This window comes from Dama dama, chromosome 6 (genome assembly GCF_033118175.1).
Source record: "Dama dama isolate Ldn47 chromosome 6, ASM3311817v1, whole genome shotgun sequence".
NCBI lineage: Eukaryota > Metazoa > Chordata > Mammalia > Artiodactyla > Cervidae > Dama > Dama dama.
Window position 1 is genome coordinate 27619274 of NC_083686.1, and position 15379 is coordinate 27634652.

The window sequence follows — 15379 nt, forward strand, 5'->3', positions numbered from 1 at the left end:
ACTAGGTCCAAACTGAAAGATTAAGCCAGAGGACTTTTCAAATACAGTTTTAAGATGATAGAATATTCTATTACAAAAACTGTGTGGTTAAGAACTGCTACAACTTAGGGGTGTGATGAAAGCAGATGCTTTGCTTGTCAACATGGAAAAAGAAAGGTAATTAGAACCTCTCAAGAAAGAAATACATAAGAGGAAATCATAGTCCAAATATGTAAAACTAAGCAAATGTGGCATATTTTTTGCAGTTGACAGTAAGAAAAAAAAAAAAACTCCATTCAATCTTGGTATTTTTTAAGCCATACAGGATAAGTCATTGAACTTTTGGTCAACCCATTCATCGTATGGCTGTAAAAAACATTAAAGTTAAACGCACTATTGAATGTCCTATTTACTGGTTTCCAGGTTTTAGCATCAACCTATTGACAAAGTGTATACACCTTACACTTTGGAGAAGGGCATGGCAACCCACTCCAGTATTCTTGCTTGGAGAATCCCATGGATAGAGGAGCCAGGCAGGCTACAGTCCATGGAGTCACAAAGATCAGACACGTAACTTAGCATGCATACACCTTACATTTACAAAGCAGGATTAACAAAACTAAAGCATGTGGAAATAATGGCATAGCTTTAAAAAGAAAAGCTGGCAAAGAAATCAAAGGAAATTTAGACATTAAATATGTTGTGAAAAATCACTATATGCTGACTGAAGTGTAAAGACCAAGGAAGAATATAATCAATAAAAGAAAAATACTTTACTTAAAAATATATTGAAAGTTACTACTAGTGGTATTGTTGAAGTCAGCATAAACACACTATATTCTTTAAGTGATATCAATATTTTAAGAAGCTACTAAAGTAATAACGCTAACCACTAGGAGTACTATAAGTAAAGATTTAAATTGCTTATCTTTTGGGAACGGAAATGTACCCTGCTTTTCTGTCTGAACTTTTGCCCTACTCGTGTTCCTGTATTACTTATGTAATTTTCAAAAATTGTCTAATGTATCAAAAGAAGCTAAATACAGTATCCCAGGATGACTTGATCCATATACTAGAGATATCACATTGCTTCCTCTGATCCTTGCTTTTTCTCCAGAAATGCATCCCAGGATTGCAGTAGCTTTAATAGTAGACCCATCAAATTTTAAGCATAGGCTACTTAAAACAGCAAGTCTTTTACATAAACTTGTATTGAGTCACAACTAAAAGCAGAATACTGCTTTTTTTATTATTAAATTTCATGTATTATTTTCAAACCATCATTTCAATCTGCCCAAATTTCTGCTAATTCTTGTTAACTTTCTTCTATGTTATATTCCGTTGGCTGACAGATAATTATCTCAGGCTATAATTATCATCCCCCACTGACCTGAGTAGTTTTCTTCTTAAAACTGCTGCTGTCTGCAATTCACATTATTACCTCATGAAATATGAGATTCCTTTTCTTTGGAAGATCCAAATTCACCTTGTATGGCTGAGTTTCTTATTTCATTCCTTCTTTTTGTTTCATTCTTATTCTTATCGACACTCCAACATTAACTTCGGCTCACTTTTTTCTCCTTAGAATTTTCCTGCATTCTCGTTTACTTCTCAGAATGTCTTCCATCTTGTCTAAAAATGTTTTATCCTCCCACCAGTCCTAGCTAGAAAGGCAATCTTCAAGCCTGCCCACTTTCTCTTTCAGCAGGCAGAACAGGTTCACATAACTGACTATTCAAATCTCAGAAAAGAAAACAAAGAAAATGCCTGTAGGTCCCCGGAGCAGTTAGTCTAACTGGAAAATCTACAGACTGCTAATTGGCTAAGCCTCGTCACTTCTAAGGCTTCACAAGTGGCACAGTGGTGAAGAATCCACCTGCCAATGGAGGAGACACAGGAGATTCGCATTCCATCCCTGGGTTGGGAAGATCCACTGCAGGAGGGCACAGCAACCCACTCCAGTATTCTTCCCTGAAAAATCCCATGGACGGAGAAGCCTGGTGGGCTAAAGTCCATGGGGTCACAAAGAATCGGACACAACCGAGCACACACAGGCTTCACTTCGGGGACTTTGGAGACTACCAAATCCACTAGGAATTATTCCTTTGCACTCCAGTCAAACCAAGGCCTCTTCCACAAACAGAAACACACAAAAAGACACACAAATTCTTGCTGATAAGATTCCAAGCTATTTCAATTATATATTCCTATATTTTTGGCTAAGCCTACCAGACCACCTGACCTGCTTCTTGAGAAACCTATATGCAGGTCAGGAAGCAACAGTTAGAACTGGACATGGAACAACAGACTGGTTCCAAATAGGAAAAGGAGTACGTCAAGGCTGTATATTGTCACCCTGCTTATTTAACTTATATTCAGAGTACATCATCAGAAACGCTGGGCTGGAGGGAGCACAAGCTGAATCAAGATTGCCGGGAGAAATATCAATAACCTCAGATATGCAGATGACACCACCCTTATGGTAGAAAGTGAAGAGGAACCAAAAAGCCTCTTGATGAAAGTGAAAGAGGAGAGTGAAAAAGTTGGCTTAAAGCTCTACATTCAGAAAACTAAGATCATGGTATCTTGTCCCATCACTTCATGGCAAATAGATGGGGAAACAGTGGAAACAGTGATAGACTTTCTTTTGGGGGGCTCCAAAATCACTGCAGATGGTGATTGCAGTCATGAAATTAAAAGACGCTTACTCCTTGGAAGGAAAGTTATGACCAACCTAAGCAGCATATGAAAAAGCAGAGACGCTACTCTGCCAACAAAGGTCCATCTAGTCAAGGCTATGGTTTTTCCAGTGGTCATGTATGGATGTGAGAGTTGGACTGTGAAGAAAGCTGAGCGCCAAAGAATTGATGCCTTTGAACTGTGGTGTTGGAGAAGACTCTTGAGAGTCCCTTGGACTGCAAGGAGATCCAACCAGTCCATCCTAAAGGAGATCAGTCCTGAACATTCATTGGAAGGACTGATGCTGAAGCTGAAACTGCAATACTTTGGCCACCTGATGGGAAGAGTTGACTCATTGGAAAAGGCCCTGATGCTGGGAGGGATTAGGGGCAGGAGGAGAAGGGGACGACAGAGGATGAGACGGTTGGAGGCATCACCGACTCGATGGACACGAGTTTGAGTAAACTTCGGGAGTTGGTAATGGACAGGGAGGCCTGGCGTGCTGCGATTCATGGGGTCGCAAAGAGTCGGACACGACTGAGTGACTGAACTGAACTGAACTGATTCGGATAACATAAGGTTATTTTTTCATATTCCAGTCTTACCTTTTTTATTTAATGTCCCCAAATTCTTTCACTTTTTTTTCACAAATAGGTTACTTTTCAATTGCTTCATTATTTTTGTTACTGTCCTTGGTTCCAACTTCTCGCTAGAAGTTAGATATATGAAAATACTGCAAGGGGACTAGTTTATGATCATCTACTTTCACCCTAAAGTGGTTCCTAGAGTGTTCTCCAAACCAGGATCATCAGCAGCTCCTGGGAACTTGTCAGATCCCACCCCAGATCTATTGATCTATTGATCAGAAATCCTGTGAGTAGAAAACACTGATTTTGTTTTAACGAGCCCTTCAAGCAACTCTGATGCACACAAATATTCCAGAATCACTGCCTTAGAATAATTATAAGGAGATAAACATCATGAAGCTTTACAGATGATGCATAATTACAGATAATAACCATTTTTTATCTGAAGAAGTTAATCTAGCAAATGACAGTTAATATGATATATTCTTCAGATAACTCTTATTTGCTTCTTTAATTTGTGGAGAAATCCTAAAGCAGAGAGGGAAGGGAGGAAATTTGGGCTTTTCAACCATTAAGTTGAAGATCGCTGTTTGACAAAAAGTGTAGGAAAAAGCACACAGAAATCTTCCTATCATGCTGTTGGTGAAATAGTTCCAGCAAGAAGTATTCCTGTTCAAGAGCAAGAACATGTCAAGAAAATTCTCTAGGGAATTCTTAAGTACAGGCCTTCCTGAAAAAAGTGCGTATGAGCTGACTCATTGGAAAAGACCCTGATGCTGGAAAAGACTGAAGGCATAAAGAGAAGGGGGTGACAGAGGATGCAATGGTTAGGTAGCATCACTGACTCAATGGACATGAATTTGAGCAAATTCTGGGAGATCGTGAAGGACAACGGAAGCCTGGTGTGCTGCAGGCCGTGGGGTTGCAAAGAGTCAGACAGGATTCAGAGATTGAACAACAAGAACAAGCCTTGATCATATTTATCATGTTGCAAATCATATCCCTGGCATTTGTTTTTCTCGTAACTAATCGCAAGTTTGTACTTTTTGACCACCTTCTTCCCCATTCAAAGATATTACAATATTATTAACTATAATATATACATTATATATAAGATATATAATAATAACTATAATCGTTGCTATTATTATCACTGTTGTTACTCAGGTAGCGATGTATTTTCTAAATACTTTACAAAAAGTAAAAGGGCTTTAAAATGAAAAAATGGACATTTGTGACTGCTTTCATTTTGTGTATCAGCTAGTCTGGCAGTCAGCAAAGTTGTTATTGTGACCAGCCAGAGAACATTTGGAAATCTGCAGTTCATTCAGTTCTCTGTCACAACTACTCAGCTCAATTCTGCTGTTGTAAAAAGCAGCTGCAGACAACATGTAAATAAATGGACAGGGCTGCGTGCCCACACAACCTTATTTACATGAACAGGAAGTGAAGCTAAGTTAGCCAGAGGGCGGTAGTTTGACTACCTTTTTGACAAGGCTATGAAAGTGAAAGTGAAAGGCTCTCAGTCGTGTCCAACTCTTTGTGATCCCGTGGACTATACAGTCCATGGAATTCTCCAGGCCAGAATACTGGAGTGGGTAGCCTTTCCCTTCTCCAGGGGATCTTCCCAACCCAGGAATCGAACCCAGGTCTTCCACATTGCAGGCGGGTTTTTTTACCAGCTGAGCCTCAGATTATGGCTATAGTTCAGTCACTAAGTGGTGTTTGACTCTTTGCAACACCATGGCCTGCAGCATACCAGGCTTCCCTGCCCTTCACTGTCTCCCAGATTTTGCTCAGAATTCATGTCCATTGAATCAGTGATGCTATCTAACCATCTCATCCTCTGCCTCCATCTTCTCCTTTTGCCCTCAATCTTTCCCAGCATCAAGGTCTTTTCCAGTGAGTCAGCTCTTTGCATAATGTGGCTAAAGTAAAGGAGCTTCAGCTTCAACATCAGTCCTTCCAGTGAATATTCAGGATTGATTTCCTTTAGGATTGGCTGGTTTGGTCTCATGGCAGACCAAGGGACCCTTGAGAGTCTTCACCACACCACAATTCAAAAGCACCAGTTCTTTGGCTTAGACTAAAGATATGTGACTTTTAACATAAGCACATGTACAGTTTAGTTGAAAAAGTAGAAAGAGCTAACCGGATTCTTTACCAACTGAACTATGAGGGAAGCCCAGAAAAGAGCCACTGAAGGTAATTAAGGCATTCGTGAAAATTGTTACCTGTGAAAATGTTTCCCTAGGACATTGCTAAACCCCAGCCTTAACTAGCCCCAACCTGTTTTGACTGTAAAGGCTGCTTTATTATGTATATATTTTTAACCATATACTTGGAGTCCTCTATTCAGATACTATAACCTACTATAACCAAATTTCTGTTTCTCACATCATATCTGAAGGAGAGTGGCCATCCCAGGTCCCCTCCATGAATTTACATGAATTTTCTGTGCCTCAGAGTGATGGTAGGATCACCATGATATTCTTAGAAATTTAAGTCACACAACTTTACCATCTTATGAAAAGTCATTTGTTTGTTAACTGTATATAATTAGATGGATAAAAACAGTCACCGGGTAGTCAGTTTAGTGGATATGCACAGAGACACTTTTTTCTGATCATAGTTTCTTTTTCTCTTCTTCAACCCCCTATTCTAATGATCTGCCACTGAGAAAATACAATCCTTTTTACCTGGTTTCCTAGTTAAGCCCCAAACTACTTTTAGTGACTCTTTCTGACTATGCCTCCAGAAATTTCTCAAACAAAGCTACAGCTTGCCCAGACAGGCCTTTAAACCATTATTTGTTTAAAATTTCTCTGTATTTCCATGGACACCTTTTCTCTACAATGACCAGAGTCTTGCTCAGCCTTCTTCCACCCACCCCCAATCTAAATCATCTCAGTTCATCTGAGGTCAATGACTTTCTGTTTATCTCTTTTCACGTCTAACACACCTAGTTTCTGCAAATGAACATAAATAGTAGTATACCCTCAACCAAAATACTTAGTTACACCAATCCACTGAGACTGTGATTTTCTCCCAATTCATTCATGACTAGAACAGAGAATTTTTTTTTAAACTTAATAACCCCTAAGAGTGCTAAGAGAATAAACAAGGAAACAGGGATACCTCTTCTTGGAAACACATTTCACTTTTCTCTGCTTGGCAGCACATCTCCACCAGGTGAGCAAAATCCACAATAATTGATTGGAACTGCATCTCTGCTGCATACGGTTTCTGCTTCACAAGGTTGCTGAGCAGTCTGAAAAAGAAATAAGTGGCAAAAAAAATAAGCACTCATTGAGTTCTAGAAGGCCAGCTTGCAAACCCGCCTTACTTATTGGAAGCTGCACGCCACCCACGCCTTTGCATAGCTCTCACTCTCAAGTTTAAAGGATCTGAAAAGGACCTGATGTTCTCACAGTTTTCACAATGTCTATCTCCATCTTCATGTTTATTCGACATTTTTATTCAAACACATCTCATCAATATACCTATTATAGTAAATGTAATTATCTTTATGTAATTATTACTAGGACAAATATTTTTTTCTATTTTTATTACATTGGGTAGAAAATAGGTTATACAATACATTAGCTTTTCCTATAGTATTTTCTTGTGAACAACGTCTATCCTAAAAAACTAACTTCCCAATAAATATTGCAAATAATAACACACCTGGATGTTGAGGGCCCTTTATATGTTATTAATGATAAAGCCAATATACAAATTTGAAACTTTAGTAGTTTGACAGTCAATTCAGATGTCTCTTACAGAATAGTTTCCCAACAACCATATAAATGTCAGTGATTCAATCACTTTGAATATTCAAAATTACAACCTGGTGTCTGTCTAGTTAATAAAATATGTTGTCTTTTTTTTTTCTGATCAAGAAAGATTTAACTACAAAGAAAACAAGGTGTGAAGGGTAGGGAAAATGTACCTTAATCCATATTTTATTGCTTACCCCCCAAAAAAAACCTTTGCTTGGTCTTCATTTTCAAATTCAAATTGAAAACACCTAGTGGCCTTATTTGTGCTTGAATAGGTATAATAAAAAATATCTCAAAGCTTCAAGTAGCTATTTCTATGACACTCTAAACCAAGGATCCAACAAACAATATTTTAGGCTTTTTCTACGAAGAGGCAGAATTGAGGATATTATATAAGTCTTCTATCACAAGACAGAGAACTCCAGCCCCGCCCCACCTCTAGGCTGGGCTGCCCTGGGTGGCTGGCAGACACAGTCTGTGCCAGTTGCCATCAGCTAGAGATGATGGAGAAGAAGGACCAGCCAGTAGAAGGGCAGGTGTGCACCGCATCAGTCTCACTGTGCAGCCCCGTGACACCCCCTCTTCTTCTCCCTGAGGCCTCAGCGCAGGCAGCTGGCCCCAAGCAAGGTGACTCTGAGTCGCCTGACTCCGGGATTGAGATGCCACCAAGCCTTTGCTGCCTGGCAGTCGTCCACAGTGAAGTCTCCAGTGTGGATGTGGCACCAGCGCAGGCGCCGGGCAAAGCAAGCTGCAGCCCAGGCGGGAAGCAGGAGTGAAGTTGGGAACAGTGGAGAAGCCGAAGTGGCCCTCTGCAGCTCCCAGGCTTGGCTCATCCAAGTGGTGCCCCCTGGACGCACAAAAACAGCCCTGGCCAGATGGCCGTAGAACGCTGATCCCATCTAAACAATCAGACAGATACTTAGCCTAACTGGATAGCCCTCTGAACAAGCCTCTGATCTTCCCATTTCAGCTCCACCCTCTCCCACCTCCACCCTAGCCCCGCCTTGATAATGGACACAAGGGAAAGGCTGAAAAGAATAAGGAAGCGCAAGACAAGTTTCTTTTCAGAAACTATTACTAATACAATATGAGGTGGGCTTAAGAAGCATGCAATCACTGTATCCTCTGAGCACCAGCAAAACACAGTCAAAGGACTAGGAGATTCTAATTAACTCCATGTTAACTCCTAATTCTAAGTCCTGGGAATCTAGAAAAAAAAATCAAAGAGGGGACAAAGACATATGTACAAAAGTATTCCTTGTCACAATTTATGACACTTAGAAATTAAAAACAATTTTCATGCCCAGCAGCAGGGAATAAATTCATATTTGTACCCATGTATTGTTGTCATTTAGTCACTAAGTCATACCCTATTCTTTTGCGACCCCATGGACTGTACACCATCAGGCTCCTCTGTCCGTGGGATTTCCCAGCCAAGTATACTGGAGTGGGTTGCCATTTCCTTCTCCAGGGGATCTTCCCGATTCTGGGATCAAGCTCACCTCTCCTGAATTGCAGGCAGATTCTTTATTGCTGAGTCACCATTGTACCCACATACTAGAATATTAAACAAACCATTAAAATGGCTGTTTTGAAGACTAACGTGTACATTATAGTTTTTAACTACATTAAAAAAAAAAAAAAAACAGTGAAACAGCCAACATCTTTTGAGTGTATTGATATTTGCTAGGTTTCAGACAATGTGCCGATAATTTATAAATGCTACCTCATGTAATGCCCTCTGTCACCTTAAAATAAGGCTCTGTGTCATCTCCACTTTGAATTGGTAGGAGTAGTTTCAACTCCTTGGGAATAGTATAGTTCTGGGCAAATATAACAAGCCAGTGCAGTGAGCGTCTCTCTCAGAAAGCGCTGAGGATTGAGAGCTACTTATGAGAACTTGTCCTGAGACAAGAAGTCAGGTTCACAGACTTCCGCCCATTGAGAAAGGTTGGGCAGTAGAAGACAGGAGTAATTCAGCGGTTGCCCAGCTGGGCCTCCATTAGACTCAGTTCTGAGTTATGTGGAATCAGGATAACGCTTTGAAAGGGGGCTGGGTGAGTACTTTCACTGATGTCCTGCATACCATTGAGACAAAAGCAGCACTGACACGACCCGGACTAAACAAGTACAATCCTGGGGTCTGGGGAAGGTATTATTTTTTCCCTGAACAACAAAACATAAAGTAGTTTTGTCATCCTTTGAAAGGGATGCAGTCTGCTGCTCAACAGGAGACAGTACCTGGAGGGCGTGGCTGATCCCAGCGGCACGGGAGTGGTGCCAAGGATCATGCCTGGAGAATTCAGGGAGTGAGGCGACAGGAGTTTCCTAAGCACTCCCCTGAGGACTCAGAGATAATTGCTGAAACTGAAGTTCTGTGCAAGCAGGTAGTAGCACGAGTGTGCAAAGCTTGCATTATTAAGCATTCAAACCATAGATGGCTGATTCATGTCAATGTATGACAAAACCCACTACAATATTGTAAAGTAATTAGCCTCCAACTAATAAAAATAAATGGGAAAAAAAAAAACCATAGATGGAGGGACAGAGGGCAACTGTGGGAGTGTGCACTCGTATACATATATGACATTCTATACTCCTACACTGTATATATATATTTATTATGGGTATTTCTGCAGTGTTGGAATAAAAGTAACATGATTTTCTTCTCTTTTCTGTAGTTTCTAAATTTTCTGCAGTGATTACATATTACTTTAAAAATAAAATATATCAAAATTTTACAAAGAAATACAATAGTATAAGCATTCCTTTTCCTATCCAACTGTTCTGCACATATTTGATCTTTTTCTAAATTATTTTTTATTAAAGTATAGTTGATGGCTGCACATATTCAACTTTCCCATTAGAGCTAAACTTGATCCCACTTGAGAGGAAACACTGCCTGTGTCTCCGTATCACTCAAGTCTGTGCGGTTATATACGATGCATAGTCAAAACAGTTGATACTATCTTTGAATAATAATTATCAGTTTTTAACACATTTATTATTCAAAGTGAGAAATATAGGCTATTTCCCACTGGAATTTTGGTGAATTCTGTCTCAGAATATATTTTCCCACAGATTCAGTATTGCTCATGATGCTGAAATTCACTGACCAACCTATAAAAGAACAGGATAGCTTCAGTCCCAGGCTATAAAAACTAACCACCACGTGTAGCTACATAGTGAGACTACCCTACTTCCAAGCACTTACTGGGGCTTCTGTGAATTCGGAACTCCAAGTAGCCAAAGCCATAATAGGAGGGGCAGAGGGTTTACTGCCAGTTCATGCAAAATCTGGACTTCTCTTTTCTTCCAATGACATGAAAAGGGTACAAACTTTGCAGTCAAACTTAACCGGCTCAAGTTAGGTCCTCCATTCCCTAGTGTGTCTGATGATGGGGAAGATACTCAGCCTCCCTGACCCTCATCTACAAAAAGAGAATTTGAACACCTATCGCATTCGCCTGCCAGTGCAGGAGATGTGGGTTCATTACCTGGTCTGGGAAGATCTCCAGGAAAAGGAAATGGAATCCACTCTAGTATTCTTGCCTGGGAAATCCCATGGACAGAGGAGCCTAGTGGGCTACAGTCCATGGAGTCGCAGAGAATCAGACATGACTTTGTGACTGAACGACAACAAACAATACTTTGCAAGGTTTTTGTGGAGACCAAAGATTATACTATGTTAAAAGACAGAGTACAGTAACTGACATACTGGAGGCATGCAGTACATAATGGCAAAGATAATATGAGTAATTATATTAATTATTTCAGCAAATGATGGCAAAGATAATGAATAATTATAGTAATAACACGACTTGCAATGGTCTGTTTCAAATTACTGGTTGTTTCCAACCGTTGTCTCCCTTCTCCCTGATTCCCACAATAAATGGTACATTGTCACAACTTCTTACCTATCTACCCATTTACTCATTCAGTAAATAATGGATGAGCATTTTTATAATTTCCCTGAGGATTTTAGCTGTAGATTTAACAATAATAGAGAAGACAGAGGAGGTAGGAAGGCTCCCTCATAGGTACCCTTCTTCTCTTTCCTCACAAGCTTTGGGGATTCCGGGTGTCTTCATAGCCTGGCTCCTCCCAAGCCCTCGAGTCTCAATCCCCAGAATTTCTCTCCTCTCGCTCACCTAGGTCTCAAACACACTGAACTGTTGGGCTCTCCTCAATCCTGCTGGGTCAGCGGGCTTCTGCGTGCACTTCCCCAGGGGCACCAGTAGAGGGCCCACCGAGCTTCCAGAGAAGACAGAGCAGCTTATCTAGACAAGGAGAAACACTCACTGATCCAGGATAGGTAAGTCGGGGGAAAGGCTCCCACTACGAGAATGCAAGTCTGGGAATGAGATTTAGAGCAAAGGTATCAGCATCGTGTTACCTTTCCTTGACACTCCAGATATAAAGGCTGCCTTTTCTATAGCTGGGGACTCTGTGACCTTTGGAAGCAAGGCGCAAAGCCTCCCATAATTTGTCACATACTCGTGATCTGCTTGCAGTGAATTTATCTCCTCTCCACTCCCTCCCACCTCCACCTCCCCATCTCTCTACCTCTCAACCTGACTGCTATTTAAAAATTCCCCCAAAAAATAAAAATAAAAATTCCCCTAATTCTATATATTCCTTTAGTTTTCAATATTTCAATTTACCTTTTGAAATCTTAGATCCTATTTTTAATCCTCAACACCAAATTGTTTCCGGCTCTTCATTTCAATGATATTGATCTTTTATTTTCATTACATCTATCCATCCTTTCATTTGAAGCACACTCTAATCTTAACTATCTTAAGTCTAACCCTCCTCCTAAGTCTTAACCCTTCAACCCTGTATTTTTCTTCACTGTATTTTAAATTCTTTTCTCTTGAACCAGCATTCTCTTTCTATTTTTCTCTATCTTATTGCACGACTTCATTTCTGCCTTCTCTTTATAATCGTGCTGAATTTTGTCTTTTCCTTCCAGGAATCCCTTCATTTTTTTTTTTTTTTTTTTTCTTTTCATGTCTATGTGAACTTATGCTTTGGCAATCAGTCAGAACTATATATAGGAGAGAACCCCTACCACTTCCCAGAAAATGGAGGGCTTTGTCCAGCCTCGCTCTTAATTCCCAGTATGTATTTTTGCAGAATATTCTAAAAATCTCTACATCATCAGTCTCTATGTTATTGCTTTCTCCATACAGAAAACACCATGAATTCACCAGAACAGGGACGCTTCCTAATTATTTCACACTTTTTATTATCTAGCCTTTACACGAAGAGTTTCAAGCTTTAAAAATTATAATTAGCATTATAGCCCTTTGACGAGGGCACGCTAACAGCTACATGTTGGCTGTTAAGCACACGTGCTCTGAGCCAAATAACCTGGGTACAAATTCCAGTTCAGCAACTTATTTACCTACTGCATGATCTCATACCAGTTCTTCTTGCCCTCTTAGCCTCAATTCCCTCACAATTAAAATGGGGTAACGATATTATCTACCTCCTAAATCTGTGGTCAGGATTTGGTGAGATAACATACATAAAGGATGCCTATTTGTACCAGAAAATTTCCTAAAGGGAAAGCAAATCTTGAACTCTAAAAGTAAAGTATTATATGTTCACATTAGCCTGGGCTAAAAAAAGAATGGTTAACAAAGTGTTACAATGATCATTGGATGCTTACCGGAAAGGTTTAAAGACTAGTTTGTGATCAGTTCATTTTGGGAGCTAAGAAAGGACTTCAAGTGTCAGTTGGTTTATGAATTTTAAATACTGTGATAGAACAAGTGACAACCCTGTGCTTGCTGACCACGATAACATGCTTATTCTCAAGGCAACAAAACCTTGGCCTCGCTTGGAAAGACGATATTCTCAGACTAATAATATTTAGACCCTGCAAGAGCAAGTCTTAGAGTAAATAACTCAATTAGAAATAAGTTAGCACTTCTGTTGATCTTGAGGAAGAAAGAACTATGAGGACCAGTCTCCTTTTTCCTGAGGACAAGATGCGGGGCGTGTGAGGAGGGTGGGAAGGGAGGGTGGGCTTTAAAGGGGAACCTGCCCAATGTCAGGAGGTGGAGTGATTTCAATTAATTGTGTCTTTGTCATTGCTGTTGCTGTGTGTACAAAAAGACCCTTACTTTTGCTTTTCAGTCTGTAATTCCTCCTCTTGAGCTTTGCACAAGTCTTCTTTAAGGTTGATGACCTGGTCACAGGATAATGGTGGAGAAATGTAAGTTCCATCGACTTGCAGGTCATCAAAACAAGGCTTTCTGAAGGCATACGCGTCATCACAGCAGTGACCCACAGCGGCATTGATGGGCTCCGTCTCGTGCCTTCTGCATAAAGCTCCAAGAATTAACTTTGCCTTCCCCAGAAAAGAATTCAAATAAGAGCCATAAGTTTTGTGGTCATTAGGATTATTTTTTTTTATCCATAGAAAACTATTCTCAAATTCTAGTTTTTGCTAAACTCAGCCTGAATTTTATCATCTGGGAAAGAGCAAGAGTGTCAGGTGAAGCCTAGTTCTTAGCCTTGACCTCCACCTTCCTATTATCCTCAAAGAGAGTTCCTTTGAACCCCACTTCCCAAATTCCTTCCCAGCCCAGTTTACAGACAAGTGTTGGCTTGAGGCAGGAGTTCTTTATGCTGTATCAAGTTAAAATCAAGCCTCTGGTCAACACAACTGCTAATTTGATCCAGATATAAGACTGATGATTGGATTTCTTACTTACAAAGCTCAAATCCAATGTGTTTCTATGTTTCATAACTGGACATTGGTAACTACCATCAAACTTGGTATATGGCAAATCCTGTATAAACATTTGTTGAATTATTGGAAAAAATGAGTAAATGAGTGGTGAAAGGAATCCCTGAATCTTCTTTCGGTTACCTCTTTCATTTTCTTGTCTCCTTCTAGAACAGTCACCTTGCCTTGCTCCCATTGTGATGTCTGATACTTACTCTAATGCTGGCTGCAAGCCTGCGCTAGGCCCCTCTGAGTATGACCACACAAATGCCCTGTCACTTATGTATGTGGGGATGAAGTGGCTGAAACCATGGAGTACCAGCGTTCAATTTACGAGTTTATCCATTTTCACAGTAACCAGAAAGATCACTTAAAAGCAAGGTTTTAGGAATATAAACCACGAGTTCCCTAAGGAAGGCATGATTGTTAACAAAAATTTAAAATAAAAGGAAGACAGAGCTGGATAATAAAAATTTTAAATCTGCAACCAAAACAATTATATTTTATCAGAAAAAATACTCACACATCTGGTGCTGGAAGTGTTGTGAGTATGATAATCGTGTGAGAGTAAAGGAGATACACAGAGGAAAACTGGCTGTTTTTTACTACATTTTTGATTAGGATGAGTTAGTCTGAAATCAGCAAAATCACTCTTGTTGACTTGAAAATCCAAGGAATAGATCTTGAGTTATGATCCAGGCAAAGGCCTGATGAATCTGACATCCCCAGTTTTTGCAAAGTGAGGATCTTACCCTTGTTGTCTATCAAAGACTATTGGTATGAACAGACCAGAAAGAAATTCTCCCAAGAACAGAATTATTAGGGTCCAGTGACAACTCACAGATGGGTCCGCCGACATGATATTGATGCTGGGGCCTGGAGTTGAGAACTTCCCACGACAGGCAAACGTGCCGTCAAGGGTGTGCTTACCGAGTCCTCCATGCAGACAAACTGGGGCTCCTGATCCAGTGGGCAGCACTTGCTGGCAGCAGCTGCCATGTTCTTCGTGAGAACAATCAACTCCTGAGCAGACAGTTGTGGGGCTTTTTTCGTATAAAGGACTATGAGCCTGAAAGAATAATGTCTTCTTATTCCTAGAGATGACTTTGTGCCTCAAATGAAGAATTCTACAAAGTGTTTGTCATCATCTGATATTTGTCTGGGATGAGCAAGTTATTAAACTGGGCTTAAGTCTATTCTTTTAGATCCTATTTCAGTGGTCCAATAGCTTCTTCAGTAGACCTAGAATTCTCTTTCCACATCACACATTGTTCCATGCTGATCCAGTTTTTTCTACATAGGATCAAGGATGCTATGATAGCTAATGTGGGTGACTGCAAAATCAGACTCAGAGTAAACAGCTCCTGAAATAAATATATGCACAGGTCTTTAAGGCATGTATTGGTTGTTTGCGGTGTGTAGGAACAGAAGCTACAGCAGTGATCAGGAAACATTTCCTGCTCTCCTGGGCTCATACCCTAGTTGGGAAGATAAAAGAGTACACTTGGGGTGATGAGAGGAACACAGAATGCTATAGGTATACATAGAATGGCATCTAATTCCACCCCAGGGAGGTCAGGTAGGCCTCCCAGAGGAAATGACACGTGAGC

General features: G+C 40.3%; 1 protein-coding gene across 1 annotated transcript in view; it reads right to left on the bottom strand.

Annotated features, from left to right (window-relative positions):
• LOC133058685 (alpha-fetoprotein-like) overlaps nucleotides 1–15379 on the bottom strand; it is a 42582-nt gene that overhangs the window by 2494 nt on the left and 24709 nt on the right. Inside the window, exons 11-13 of the mRNA XM_061145560.1 lie at nucleotides 14700–14838; nucleotides 13162–13388; nucleotides 6384–6516 (exon numbers count right to left, since the gene is read on the bottom strand). Of these exons, the coding sequence (XP_061001543.1) occupies nucleotides 6384–6516; nucleotides 13162–13388; nucleotides 14700–14838 (499 nt within the window). The remainder of the gene's footprint in view (nucleotides 1–6383; nucleotides 6517–13161; nucleotides 13389–14699; nucleotides 14839–15379) is intronic.